This window comes from Nelumbo nucifera, chromosome 6 (assembly GCF_055504915.1).
Source record: "Nelumbo nucifera cultivar China Antique chromosome 6, China Antique-T2T, whole genome shotgun sequence".
In the NCBI taxonomy this organism is placed as follows: Eukaryota; Viridiplantae; Streptophyta; class Magnoliopsida; order Proteales; family Nelumbonaceae; genus Nelumbo; species Nelumbo nucifera.
In genome coordinates this window covers 490,376-505,130 of record NC_142654.1, presented here as the reverse complement: position 1 = coordinate 505,130, position 14,755 = coordinate 490,376, and the positions used below count along the sequence as shown (strand labels likewise).

The 14,755-nt window shown below is 35.6% G+C and overlaps 1 protein-coding gene across 3 annotated transcripts in view; it reads right to left on the bottom strand.

Moving 5' to 3' along the window:
- NRPD1B (nuclear RNA polymerase D1B) overlaps positions 1-12,847 on the bottom strand; it is an 84,003-nt gene extending 71,156 nt beyond the window's left edge. The window contains exons 1-5 of one of the 3 annotated variants that reach the window (XM_010247762.3): positions 12,693-12,847; positions 12,513-12,583; positions 10,091-10,186; positions 3,965-4,091; positions 3,678-3,793 (exon numbers count right to left, since the gene is read on the bottom strand). In XM_010247762.3, coding sequence (XP_010246064.2) covers positions 3,678-3,793; positions 3,965-4,091; positions 10,091-10,174 — 327 coding nt within the window. In that variant the 5' untranslated portion in view covers positions 10,175-10,186; positions 12,513-12,583; positions 12,693-12,847. Of the gene's footprint in view, positions 1-3,677; positions 3,794-3,964; positions 4,092-10,090; positions 10,187-12,512; positions 12,584-12,673 lie in introns of all 3 variants that reach the window. The other 2 variants (XM_010247761.2, XM_010247764.3) reach the window with 2 other exon arrangements.
- Positions 12,848-14,755: the final 1,908 nt, after the last annotated feature.

Below are 14,755 nucleotides of genomic sequence, written 5' to 3'. Positions count from 1 at the left end.
CGGCAATACATTCCTCCCATAGGGTCCAGAAAATAGCAGCCCTCACGCACCTCCACATAATCCTTCCCCTTTTGTTTGGTCATTGAATGAACGAAGAGCTAAACAAGCTTTGAACATATGTGACAAGCTGGGACTATATGATATATATTCTCTGGCTTGAAGGGGAGTGTTAGAATCGATAGTACAAGGGGAGTTGAGTCGTTTGTCTATGTAACTAAAGTTAAATTGCCCATTCCGTCTGGATTTAAGTTGTGTGTCCCATACTTAATGAGGGATAAATATGTCTTTTGTAATCTAATACATAGAGTATAAATACAAAGTGGGTCGGCTAAGAGTGACTTTTCTTCTTCTTTTCTCTCTCACTCATTTTCTTCTTCTCTTCTTACTTACTTAAGACCTAGAACTGAATTGGGGCTAATCGAACTATTCACAAACCTGAATAGACATGCCCCTAAGTGCCACTTGAAATTCCTAGGAACATTCCTTAGAGGCCAAGATACTCCTCCTTTCTTTAGCCATTCAACACTATTTTGGAGTCATCATCAATAATTAAGTGTTCAATACCCAATTCTTTGGCTTTCTCAACTCCAAAAACAGCTGCCCAAAATTCTGCAGATGTCACATCACCTTTCTCAATTGGACCTGAGAAAAGAGCACATATATTTCCTTCTTCATCTCTGATAACTCCTCCAATTCCTAAGGAGCCAGGATTTCCCACGCAGCTCCCATCATAATTCAGCTTCAGCCAGCCACTTGATGGAGGTGACCAGTCCACTGACGCTATCTGTATTCTGGAAGAGGAAGCAACAATTGCTCCCCAAAATCTGAAAAAATCACCAACCTGAAAATCTGAAAGCAGCTCCAATCTTTTAACCCAATGAGCCACCCTTATAGTGAAGCCCAAGTTCCAGTTCAGCTCAAGAGGGGAGAGAAAGGGACTAATAAATTTTGACACTGATCTACCTTTGAGATTGGAAAGAATGTAAAGAGAGGGAAAAGTCTCCATGAAAGGGGATTCCCCAAGCCAAATATCTTCCCAAAACCTAATCTTCTGACCACAGAGAGACCAAGTCATAACAGATATTGCTAAGGATGTTAGGAAGAGAGTCATGGATGGATTTCCAAAGAGTAGCCATGGTAGCTCTATGAAGACAACCAGCACCCCAGCCATTGTTTGACAGCCCATGCACACTTGCCACCACTTTATGCCAAAGTCTTTGATCCTCGTTCGGGAATCTCCATAGCCATTTACTCAACAATGCCTGGTTTTCTCAGGTTACTAATCCCTAACCCCCCATCTGCTTTTAACTTTATTACCTTCTCCCAACTAAGCAAGTGATCCTTCTTCCCTTCCCCAGGTTCCCACAAGAAGTCCCTCATAATCTTCTCAATTTTTTTCACCACAACTTGGGGCATCCTGAAAACCAACATAATAAACAGGAAGGTTAGCTAAGGTGGATTTTATCAAAGTTCTTCTCCCACCCAGAGAAAATAATTGTGTTTCCAACCAGCTAAACGCTTCTCAAACCTTTCCACAATTGGGTTCCAAAAGTTGAGTGACTTGGGGTTGTCACCTAGAGGTGTAATTCTAACCACAATTCCTTTCTTTCTTAATCTCTTCTGGGCCTCAACACATTCATTAGCAATTAAAATCTTATCCACAATTTGCCTATCTTGAATGAAGGCTCCTTGAAACTGAGAAATCAGAGATGGGAGGAACTTTTTCACCCTAATGGATAGGACCTTAGCAATGATCTTGTAAATGCTGGTTACTAGACTGATAGGTCAGAAATTCATTGGATGGGTAGCATCTGGTTTCTTAGGGACCAAAGCTATGAAAGTGGGGTTCATCCCTAAGCTAATTTTTCCTTTAGAAAGTGATAGGCATTGGCACAAGGTAATTGCAAGCATACATGGTCAAATGGACAATGGTTGGGATGCAAGGGTAGCTTCCAGTGCAACTTCAATTTCCCACTGAAAATTTTGAGGTATATCCTTCCTTTGTGAATCTCATCCGGTATGATGTTGAAAATGGTTTAAGAATCTTGTTTTGGGAGGACCTTTGGATAAGTGCACAACCACTAAAGGTCCATTTTCTTGTGCTTTATGGACTTTCCTGCTACAACTTTTAACCCATCCCTAAGTTTGTGAGCTCTACATCAGGCCTAAATTGGGATCTTGGATTCAGAAGGGACATTAGGGAAACAAAATGTGAATCTCACGTTCATCTTTCGTTCAGTCTTTACTTTTTTTGGCTCAAAATTTAGAGGATAACAGGGTTTGGTCCATTACTTCATATGGTCTTTTCACTTGTGCTTCGTTTTTCAACTTCTTAGTTCAGCCTTCAACCTTGGGGATAAATTTCCCTGTGAAAGAAATTTGGAGTAGGCTAATCCCTCCTAAAATTCAAGCACTTTGTTGGGAAACTTTCCTTGGAAAGATTAAGACTTGTGATATGCTACAAAAAGAAGGCCAAATAAGTGCCTATCCCCTTTCTGTGAAAAAACAATGGTGATACCATCTCCTATATCTTTTTATCATGCCCTTTTGCACTTTGTATTTGGGAGCATCTTTGTTCTTTCTCTAGGTGCAGGTGGACTACTCAGGATGTGGTGGGTCTCTTTGACCCAAACTTCTTAAGACAGCCAAAGAAAAGGGGAAGAATTATGTGGAAAGCAGTGAAAGCTGTCATGTTATCTACTGAGTAGAACCGAGATGGAAATCTTTGATATAGTGAATTAAAGTGGCGCATTGGTGAGGACCCTAGAGGATTTCCAAGGTTTCTCAACAAATGACATTTTGAGAACTTGGAAGGAAGTGGCATTATTGGCTCAAGCCAAGGAAAGAGTAAATATGGAATGGCGACCCCTAGTAACCAACTTTATTAAACTCAATTTTGATGGGAGTTATATTGGTGATCAAGCAATGACTAGACTAGGAGGGGTCTTTTGAGACATAGAAGGAAAGATGTTAGCATTGTTTTCAAGACTATTAGTAGATGGTCATGCATTGGCAACAGAGCCGTGTGGATTGCTCCATGGTTTAAAGTTTACTATGCAATTCAGCTTCCACAACTTGAAGATGGAAGGGACTCTTAGGTGGTCATTTCATGGACAAAATGTAGCTCTCAAATCCCATGGATCTATAGACATACTTTCTGGGAAATAGAAAGCATAGCAAAGTAGTTGAATGTGGTCTTTAAATGGGTAAGAAGATCAGCAAATGGGGTAGCGGATTTTGGGCTAAACAAGGGGCAATCAGGCATCAAATGTTTTGGGCAAAATTATAAATCATAAAGTGTCTTTAGGGTGGAAAAATAAACCCCACCTATTTGTAATACTTGAATTTGATATTAACAAAATCTCTTTTTACTGATCAGAAAGAAGAAGGGTATGGAAAAAACAGGATTCATGTAGTCAACACCATATAGATGGGACAAGGCTTAGATGATGATGATGATGATATTTTCACATAAATCAGGGAACAAGTACAACATCTCAGAGATTGACAAAGAAAACAAGAATAGCATCCTATAGATCTCAAATAAGTTTGGAAAGACAAGCATGGAAATGAATGGATCATATAATTTCCAAAGTATTGTCATCCATGGGCAAGAAAAAGCCACTTGAAAAAAAAAGGCAGCTTGTTCTTGTTACTTTGTTAGAGGATATCATTACCTTCCTCATCTTCATTCTCAAGCACTTCAAGCATATCAAGTCTAAAATGTGCTTCAATTCACTAACATGGCAAGGGTGATATATTGGTACTGGTAACTGAATGTATCCAAAATGTCCTGAATCAGAACAATAATGCAATATGTTACCATGGGGATATTGAAGAAAGCTTGCCACTTCCAAAAATACATAACAATTAAGTGAAATATATTTATACTATGCTTCATTTTTACAAACAATATGTCCTAAAATAGAGTAAGCAATAGAAATATATGCATCAAGTTACGTACCTTCACATTTTCCTGGCTCAGAAGTACCACACGATTCACAATTACCATATTCCAAGGGTAGACCAAGGAAAGGATTTGTGAGCTGACTAGGATGGCTGATTGGACAGTCATTGACAGATGATGTACACTATAAAAAAGACAAAAGGGAGAACAGTCATGGAAAATTTCTAACAACAAATTGCATCATGAGAAACAGCATATATTAAAAGTACTTAAAGCAACAATATCAAGGATGGTCACTGACTAATTACATGGAAATGCAACTCATTATAAGAATTTGAGATCTATGGTTCCTTAAGATATATTATAATAACCTCATACTTTTATCTTAACAGGGGAGGGCCTATAAATAGAGAAATAGAAAGACATATTAGAGCAAATCAATTTAAATAACACTGACCTGTTCTCACGTAGCATGTAATTTTCCTTAAAGCTAAAATAGGTCCTCAGAAAACCAATCCATATATATATCTCAAAATCTCCACTGACCAAGGGCTGGTGCCAAGGGACAGACCAAGGGGGTGTTCTGTAGTGTGGATGAGTGAGAAATTGGTGGGTGTGGACTGGTCCACACCACACCCTGTGGCAGGAACCAATGCACACCACACCACAGTCCACAGCTGTTCTGAACTATGGACAAACTATGTAGACTGGACCAGTCCACACCCACAATGGCGTTCTGTAAGCGTGGTGTGGCCCAGTCCACACCACACTTTTTTATTCTATGTATCTCATATATATTTATGAATGATTTACACCAACGTTTTAAAAAACGACCCAGAAACAGAACCGTTCTGGCTACCGGTTTCTGGGTCGACGATCCAACCGTCTGGTTTGAATGGACGGCCCGTTCTGACGAACAAATGAAAAAATAAAAAAAAAATAATAATTAAAAATAAAAAACGGTCAAAACCAATGAACGGGTTGACAGTTCAACCGCCTGGGTCAACGGGTTGACTTTTTCAACGATTTTTTGCCAAAAACTGGGTTTAGGGTAAAACGGAACCACTTGCCTGGACGGTTCCCGATCCGACTGTTCAGGTCAACGGCGGTTCAAAAACCTTGATCTACACAGTTAATGATAAATATCTAATTTTTACATTTCATATGAAAAATATATTAAAAAATGCATCAATGAATTAATATTAACCAATAAATATTATTTTTTTTATAAAAACAATAGTAAAATAATTAAAATTTTAAAAAATATATTTTAAATATTTAAAAATATTATTTTATTGATAAAAACATTAAAAAAATAAAAAAAAGTAAAATAATTAATAGTTTATTAAAAAATATTAAAATGTGAAACAGACAATAGGGTTTCAGCCTTTCAGGGAGAGTGTGAAGCAGGGGATCAAAAATAGTGTGGACGGCCCCTAACCACGAGTTTTTGCCGTGGATGAGAAATTAGGGTGTGGATGGAACCGAAACAATCTCGTCCACGAGATGAACACGGTGCCGAACATCGCCCAAAAAACTTAAAAGGATACTTGAAGATTCCTTTTTTTATAGTAAAGGATTGTGTCATTAGCAAATTGTTGATGAGTAATCAGCACCCAAATCAGCCATATCATAGGCCTTTTCCAGATCCAACTGACAAACAAGGCCCTTCCTTCCACTCCTTTTTATCTCCTCAACACTTTCATGGGCAATTAAAATTTGAACAACGATTTGCTGCCTATCTTTCAAAAATGCCCCTTGAAAAAAGGTGAAATGATAGAAGGAAGGGCATGCCTAATCCTCCAAGAAACACCTTGGCTATAATTTTATACAAGATATTTACCAAGATTATAGGTCTGAACTTTCTAAGATGTGTCGCAATTTGCCTCACCCTTCTTTGGAATCAAAGCAAGAAAAGTGGAGTCCAAACCAAGATTTATCACTCCCCGAGAAGAATTCATTGAAAACCATCTGAATGTCATCCTTAAAATGTCCCAGCAATCTTACTAAAAGGCCATTGTAAAACCATATAGACCAGATGCTTTCGATCTATCCATAGAGAAAATTGCTTCCTTTACTTCCTCCAACTCAAATCTCTTTATCAACCACAATTAAAGGTCATCTGATAATTTTGGGCATTCCAATCCGACAAGCCACACTCTTCCATTCAAAGCTCTCATGAAAATATATTTAAAACAATCCACAAATGCCCCATCTCATTTTGTTGAGTGACAGTTACCCCATCCACCAATTTTGAAATATAATTTTCCTCCTTTTGTTTGCCATTGCATGAAAAATGTTGTATTTCCATCTCCCTCCTTTGTCCATTTACTCCTGGATTTTTGTCCCCAACTAATATCCTCCTTAAACAGAATATCCTCTAATTACTTCCTCAAAGACCATCTCTCTCACTTATCTCTCTCTTCAAAGGAACCTAAGCTTTCTTTTGAATCCACCTCCCATAGTTTTCAAGGCGCCAAGGCGAGGGTAGGCGACCGAGGGGGAGGGGGGTGCCTAGTCGCCTAGGCGATGGATTTTTTTAAGTAAAAGCATGTATCCTAGGGTAGTCCCCATTGATTTAAAAGGCGCGCCTCAGGCATGCCTAGGCGCATAGGCAAGGCACATTTTGGGGTATGCGCCTCGCCCAGGTCCGAGGCGACCCTTTCAAAAGGCACGCGCCTTGTGCGCCTTACGCCTCAGCCCAGGCAAGCGCCTTTTTAAAATTTTGTGCTTTTTTTTAGTCTAACGGCTGGGCCGGGGGCTCCGCCCTCGGACCCCCAACCACGCCCCTCGAGACCACCCCCTATTTTTTTTTTATCAATAACACTTTCATTAAATCATCAATAGAAGATTTACAAGAGGAAGACAAACACATTTATCTTCCAAAAGTAGCAAAGAACCTCATGAAAAGGAAAAAAAGAAAGAAAAAACACACTATAGTTACAGCTTAGCCCCCTATTTGCTAATGTTGTTCATTCATTCATTACAATAAAATATCTTCTTAAAAGGCAATGAAAGTTATAAAATCATTATTTTTTATGTGAGAAATAAGAATTTCAGACCCTAACATAGACTTGTTCAGGCTTGCCTCGAGGGGCGTGATACAAAGGCAACTCATAGAATCAAGAATGCAATATGTTTTACATCACATTAACTACTTGAAACAATGCACTTAAGGAAAAAAGAGATTGTGGGTTTTACATGCTTGAAAAAGCTTTATATGTTTGATTTTATTTTTAAATTTTCATTTGAATACACTTTACAGGTTATGCTTATGTATTTTAATTTTAGATAATATGTTTTTTAAATCATTTATTTTAAAATTTAAGTTTATATTTTTTATTAACATTATGTTTAATATTTTTTGCATTTTTTTAAGTTTTTGGCTTTTTTTTGAATTTTCTGACTTTTTTAATTTTTTAGCTTTTTTTGTAGTTTTGTGCCTTTCTTAAAAAGGCGCGGGCCTCACCTTGTGCCTCAGGTGCAAATTGGCCCTTGCGCTTTTTTTGCGCCTTCGCTTTTTTTGCGCCTTGCGCTTTTTTTGCGCCTTGCGCTTTTAAAACACTGGTAGTTCCCTAGGTTCTATAGTCATATTTCCTTAATAAATATCCATAATTTTCATAAGAAAAGTATAAAGTTCATGTTAAAGTATAGAAAATCAACATATTCCAACATATTCATGAGAAGAAAAAGAAGAAAGAAAAGAAAATTCAAAAAATATAGGGGCTGAACCCTTATTTCTGTTATAGAAAAAGAAGAAAAGAAGAAAAGAAAAGGCAAAAGAAGAAGAAGAAGAAATTAGTATATAAAAACACAAAATTAGTAAAGAAAAAGAAGAAAATGTGTTGATTGGACAACATTTTATTTTCTTTCTTACTTATTGGTTCAGGTTTTGAAGTCTTTGAGGGTTCAATACAGCATTTAGCAATGTTTGTGTTGATTAAACCCTAACAAATAAGAAAATAACAAAAAGAAATTAGTATATAAACACACAAAATGAATATTTTAGTTTAAAAATGTTTATTTTATAATTATAAATCAAGAAAAAAAGAATATAAAAGTTTGTTATAACATGCGATAGAAAACTGCTTGGCAAGCGAGGCAAGACTCCAAGGGCGCCTTGTCGCCTAGGCGCCTACCTAGGCGTCGCCTTGACAACTATGCCACCTCCTCAATTTGACTAATCACCTCCTACTTCCTTTCCTCTAATCTTCCAAATTGTTGAATATTTCACTCTTTGATAACGACTTTTACTTCCTACAACTTCCTATGAAACTTCATTCCCTCCATTTCACCCTTAGGCTCCATTTGGTTTGTGGGATGCAAAGGGAAAATATGGAATATTCTAAAACATTCCTCTTTTCCCATGTTTGGCTTGTGGGATGTCATGAGATGGGATGGGAAACCAGTGGCATTATAGATCCCAATTCTTCGAATGTGAATTCCCACCATTTTGGTGGGAAATAAGTGGGAATGTAGGGGGAAACTTATTTAACAAAAGAAAAACACCTTCCTTGTAGTATTTCTAAGAGTTAATACTAGATCCATGACCAATAAATAAATTATAAATTATTTAATAACATGTTAATATAATAATTTAATTAAAAATTAATAAATAGCATAAAGTCGATAATTATTAAAATATTAATCAATAAATAATTTAATAATTAATTATTTTTCAGAATAAGATGTTAAAACTAGTAATTAAGTCATAAGTATTAATAAAATAAAATATTAACATTAAAATATAAACCAATAAAAAATAAAATATTAATTATTGGTAATAATTAATTAACTAATCAATATCAAATTAATAATTCAGAATAAAATACTAAATCATAAAAATATTAAGAATTAACAACAAAATATTTAAGAATAAATTAATTTACTAATTACTTAATAATTAAATATTATTTTATAATTAATAATTTAATTAAAAAACTATTTAATAATTTATGAATATTTAATATTAAAATATTAAAGTTATTAATTAAGTCATGGGTATTAATAAAATATAATATTAACAATAAATTATAAACTGATAAAATGTAAAATATTAATTACTTAAATAATTATGGATTTTAAATAATTAATATCTAATTAATAATAAAATATTAAATAATAAAAAGTATTATTAACTAATTAATAATTAACAAAAAAAAGTTAATAATTAATTAACTAAGTAATTAATGAATAAATAAACAATGATATTATTATTAATCTAATTAATGATTCAATGAAAATAATTAAATAATAAAATGTTAAATAATTAATAGTAAAAATAAAATTATTAATTAATTCATAGTAGATATTAATAACAAAAATTTTAAAATTTTAATTCTTAATTAACAATTATTTAAATAATTATCAATATTAATTAATTATAAAGATATTTCATTAATATCAATGATTAGTAATTAATAATGGTAAATATAAAATAATAAAAATATTACTAATTAATTAATAATTGTTACTAGGGTTTATTTTCCCACTATTTTCCCTTACGCAACCAAACAATGGAACATGAGGGAGATCAGGCGGCTTGCAAATGGAAGGGTGGTTAGCTTCTGGTGGATCCAAAGATCAGCAATTCAGCATATGGTTTGGCTGATATGCTAGCCAAACAAGGGGTCAGTAGGGCAGCATTCTTTTGGGCACAATTGCAACATAAATAGTATAACAAATTAATGGGTTGGGACTGTGTACACAGCAAACATAATTTGTATTGTGCACATATATCATTTGTTCATATTTATCAAAAAAACTTTTCACAGTCACTAATGTACTAGTCCAGTTAATTCTGTAGTAGTCACTACCTACATTCTTAACTTTGTCTTAAGCACAAAGCATACACAAAGCCACCAGAAATTAGTTGAGCTACCAGGTTGCAGTAAGAAACAATCAACTAATATTCATGTGCTATATTCATGTACATCCTAAAAGAGATACTAAGGTTACTTTCACTACCAGAAGTACTTTCCTGCATTATATTCATGTGCTATAACTCTGAACATAAGGATTAACAAGTAACCACTTTAGTTGCACTAGAAGTAGCTAAATCAAAATGCTCCATGAATCCACCACAAGAGTACTTCAAAACTAGATTAGGATACTAGAGAAAAAAAAAAACAAAAAGAACAAAAAAAAGCAATGGCAAAGAACAAAGTGTTCTTAGTATCTTACAATTTCTTGAGAAGTTGCTAAATTAAACCTGATCCCAGTTATCTCTCCATCTAAAGTAATTGTTGATAAGTGGTCCTCTTCCATCTCTTGTTTAGACTACATCAATTCCACAACCAAAACCAAAATCTAGTATCAGCATGATATACGGCATTTCCAAAGAAACTAAAAAATACTACAGTTGTTGAGGGAAATTATTTTCTGAATAATTTACTTAACACTATGAAGAAATAAAATGGATTATTTCCATTTATGTTTCAAATAACACAAGAGCTAGATTACCCAAAAACAATTTTAAATTGCAGGTTTGAAAGAGGATAGGTTCTTTGAAATCTTTGCCCTTTTTGCAATATGTAAGAAAAAAGGGAAAGAGCAGAATCAAAGAAGACTATGTGTCAATTTAAAATAATTTTCATATGGAACAATGTTGGGGCAATAGTCATTAGCTCAAGTTTTTCCATTTGTTTTGGTGGAACCCAATGAACTAAATACTTATATTTCAAATTTAAAAATTCTGGCAACATTCACCAATAGTTCTCCCAGTTTCAAGTTGCTTTTGGGAACAAAAGAAGTAAGCAAGAAAAGTTTCTTGCAAGAAGATAGAGAAAGAGCTACTTGTTAATTTAGGAAAGATCTTACAGAGAGATGCTTTGAAATACCTCCCCCCAAAAAATAAAATAAAATCCACCAAAAGGACAAAAAAATCAGCCAAAATTCCACTACTTCCCTTATCCAACATGGACCCATTTTAGTTAAATTTCAAGATCCAGAAAGCAGTAGAATAAGGAGGGAATTCCTATTACAGCCTTTGTGGTAGTTAATAAAGCTAACCATATCTCAATATCCTTTTTAAATTTTAAAGGTATCCAGATGAGAAACTAGTTCACATGTTCCATAAGATGGGCAAATGTTAAGGGGGTTTGTCGTATTGTATTAGTGTACAGCAGTAACATTGTATCATATGTATCTTTCTTCTAATTTTTTCATATCCCATAAGGGCATTCCTACTACTGTTGCAAAGCCTTTATTTACTAATAAGGCTCATTGGGTATGGGGGTTAATCTAAAACTGATCATTTTAGATCAGATTCCTCTTCTTGTTCCTTGGTTGAGATTAGTCTTGATATCTTTATGATAATATAATACTTTCAAAGTTTACAAAAATACCTGGATAGGTGGAGACAAAAATACACATCGCAATAGCTAATTTAAAAGAAGAAACAACTCTTGCCAAAAGATGATACACAAATCAAATGAGTATGCAAATTTTATTACAAAATTAACTGAAACTACTTCTGACAAAAAGAAATGTGTGTGCTCTCACCATGCTGATGGCAATCATCTAGAAGACAAATAATTATACTAAAGGGTCATTACCCAATGTTAGTCCAGGCTATCCAAGGTCTTGGGACAACCGGACAAGTGGACAGGATACAGACTAACCTTTGGCATTTTCTTGCACAAATGACCACTCAGACTTAAATTCACAGTCTCATGCTTATCAGCACAAGATTTTACCATTGTACCAAGTCATGTTCCTTACAATAAAAGAATATACAATGATAAACAGGTCATACCTTTTCTTCTTCTTGTAAGCTTTGACCAAACATAAGATGAAGTTACATTTTGCATGATTCTTTTAGAGGTAACTTGATATTTGGTAAACAATACCCAACAATATGACATCCCAACTGAATAAATCCTCGCCACAATTGTTGGGGCTAGCTTACAAGAATCCTCCTTTGCCAGTCCTCTCCATAAATGGCCATGTCTTATAACAGAACTTGAAAAGTTGACAAAGAATTTAATTCAATGCAACTCAAACCTTATCCTAGCTATTTGCTCTCGCCAAACTTTTAGGCATCCAAATCGCCATGCCTTCTGGCCTATAATTGGATAACTGTAACAGGTACCTTATCATGTCACACACTTTATATTTTAGAACAAATTTCATGTCCACACCTTGTCAAGTCATGTCTTTCCATATGTGGGTATATAATTATTGCCTTAGCTTATAGCATCACTCGATAGACCAACTGGAGTTGACAACTTAAGAAAGCATAGTTCCAACCTCTACATTGACCCGGTTTTCCATTCAACTCTATCATAGGTTATATCTTCAAGTTCAACAAAATCCGATAAAACATAATACTTATTTCTAGAGCGAAAAGCATGTGGCAACACAAAATGCATCTACAGAGCTCATGGTATCCCGAATTTCATTCAGAAGTGAAGAACTGGACAGAAATCTAGATGAAACATATACATCGTTACTAAATATCAAAACAGAACTCTAATCACGGATTCTGAAAAATACACGAGCATTGACGGTTACTACTCACTACCATTAAATTAAATAGAAGAAGTGGACGAAAATCAAGAGCAGCAAAAGCACATGCAAGAACACAAGAGAAAGAAACAAATACCTCGGTCTTTGATCCCTGCTTCCTTCAGCTTTGTGAGCTAAAGTACCGAAATGGTGAAATTATATGCTAATCTGGGAAAGGAAACAAAAAAAAAAAAAGAAATAATATAAAGCATTTAACTGAGAAACGAAATGGAGAGAAAACCATGATATGAAATAGACCTCAAAGGATTCATCAAACCATTGCATACTGAAAAGTGTGATGGCGAAGAGCGGTTCCACTTCCCAGAACGTCCTCTCTCTCTATGAATTGAGGGACCCGCCGTACAACTTGGGAGAGAGGAATTGTTTAAAAAACGCGTGCAGGAGAGACTGTGTTGAATACCGTACTCGTTTGATCTTCGAATGACGAAAATGCCCTCCTCTATTTACATGGAACTGTGTTCCGGATCTCCTGCAAGAAAAAAACTCTTCGCGCTAGCATCCAACCGCAAATTGGGAACATCTCCAAATGATTTCCAAATGTGCTGGGTTCCTAAACCACAGGCATCCAACTGCAGAGGAAATATTTCCTATCAATTTAACGCAAATCTAAGAGAGATATTCTCGTTGTACGGCCAGACGCCGTATTGTAGAGTTTTTCCTTGGGCTGAGTTTGGAAGGAATAGAAATACAAATGTATAGTGTAAAATTTTGTATTTTGTATGTATTTATACAGTATATATTTGTAGTTGTACTCTTTCCAAACTCGGTGGGCGTTTATTTGAGATGTAAATGTAAAATGGGGTAAACGTTACACTCCGGATTAGTCTTGCTAATATTTAAATGAAATGTTATTTTACATTGATGAGTGTAAAACTCCACTTTAGGTAAGTTCTACATCGAAAACGGTTGAGAATTTATCATCGATAAAACCAATGTAAAATTTCATCTTTTCAAAAATCGATAGATTCTCTCTCTTTCCTTATTCTTCTTCCTCCCCGGTGTCCACTCTCGCCTATTCCTCTCTACCACTACAACTTTCGGCAATAGCTGTTCTCCCCCTTTTCCAATCAACTACTATTTCTTTTGGATATCTCACTTGTGTCGTCGTTCCACTGTAAATCAAAGAATCTAAGTTTCCAACGATGAAGACTTCACCATCGGTGTTGTAGATTTGTGGACTGTATTAAACCGCGTAGATTTGCAAGACAAGTAGTGCTGCTCAATCATATTTGAACAAAACATTACCTTCCCTGCTCAGCCTCCACGCCACAAGCTTCTTCACCATCATAAGAAGTTTTCATCTGTTCCTTCACCCATATTGGTACCAACGACAACAAACCGGAGCTTGCACCTCTTCTCAACACTGCAATGGTCAATTGGGTTCGACCGGCGTTTCCACCATCTCAAAGCACACAAGATCAATGTTCTCGTTCATGGTGTAGGGCATATGGGTTCCTGTTCAAGTTTTCTTGACCTCTCCGATGTTAGAACTTGAGTCCAAGAGTTCCATTGCATCTTCATTACATAGACAACAATTGTAGTCGCGGTGTGAGTGGAGAGGACATTTAGATGTAACAAGTATAGCCCTCTTTGGATATCTACCAAAGGCTGAAAGAAGAGGATGCTTCAGAGCATAAACAGAAGCCACCCGGGAGAATTTTAGAGCAATGAGAGTTCTTGAGAGCAAAAACTAGGTTCGACGAAAGGAAGAGTTTCAGAGCAAAAACAAAGTGGGAAGCTTCACATTTACATTGTGACAACCAAATGTCATCAGTGTAAAAATTCAAATCCACTCAGTTTAATTTTCCATCAACCACTGAACCAGCACCACCTTTTTCATCGGTGTAAAAATGAATTTACACTTCAAACAAATGCAGCCTACGGGAATACAGGCCGCTTCTCAGTTCTCACCTCATGGGATTGGTTCTTCAAGGTGTCAGCCACCCTGCTAGCAAAGGCTTCGGACCCGGCTTCAATCGGTGCAAGCCTGTGCTAACACTGTTCGAACACTCTCTTGCAACCTTGCATTGGGAATATCTCCCCATGAAATAAACCACATAAATACGGAGATATTCCCAATGCAATGCTGTTGGAATGGACTTTGCACTAACTAAAGCTGAACTCAAAGGTTTCATTTGGCATCTATTATATGGGTTCGAATATGATACTAGAAAGATATTACATCCGAAGAATGTTGTGACTAATCAACATGTATCATCAACGTGCTAACCAATCAGTTGCTATTTATCAAAATTCGTGAGTGGGCTTTGATTGATCAAAGCTCTTTAGTATCATGTCTTTTAGCAGATAGATTTTCCC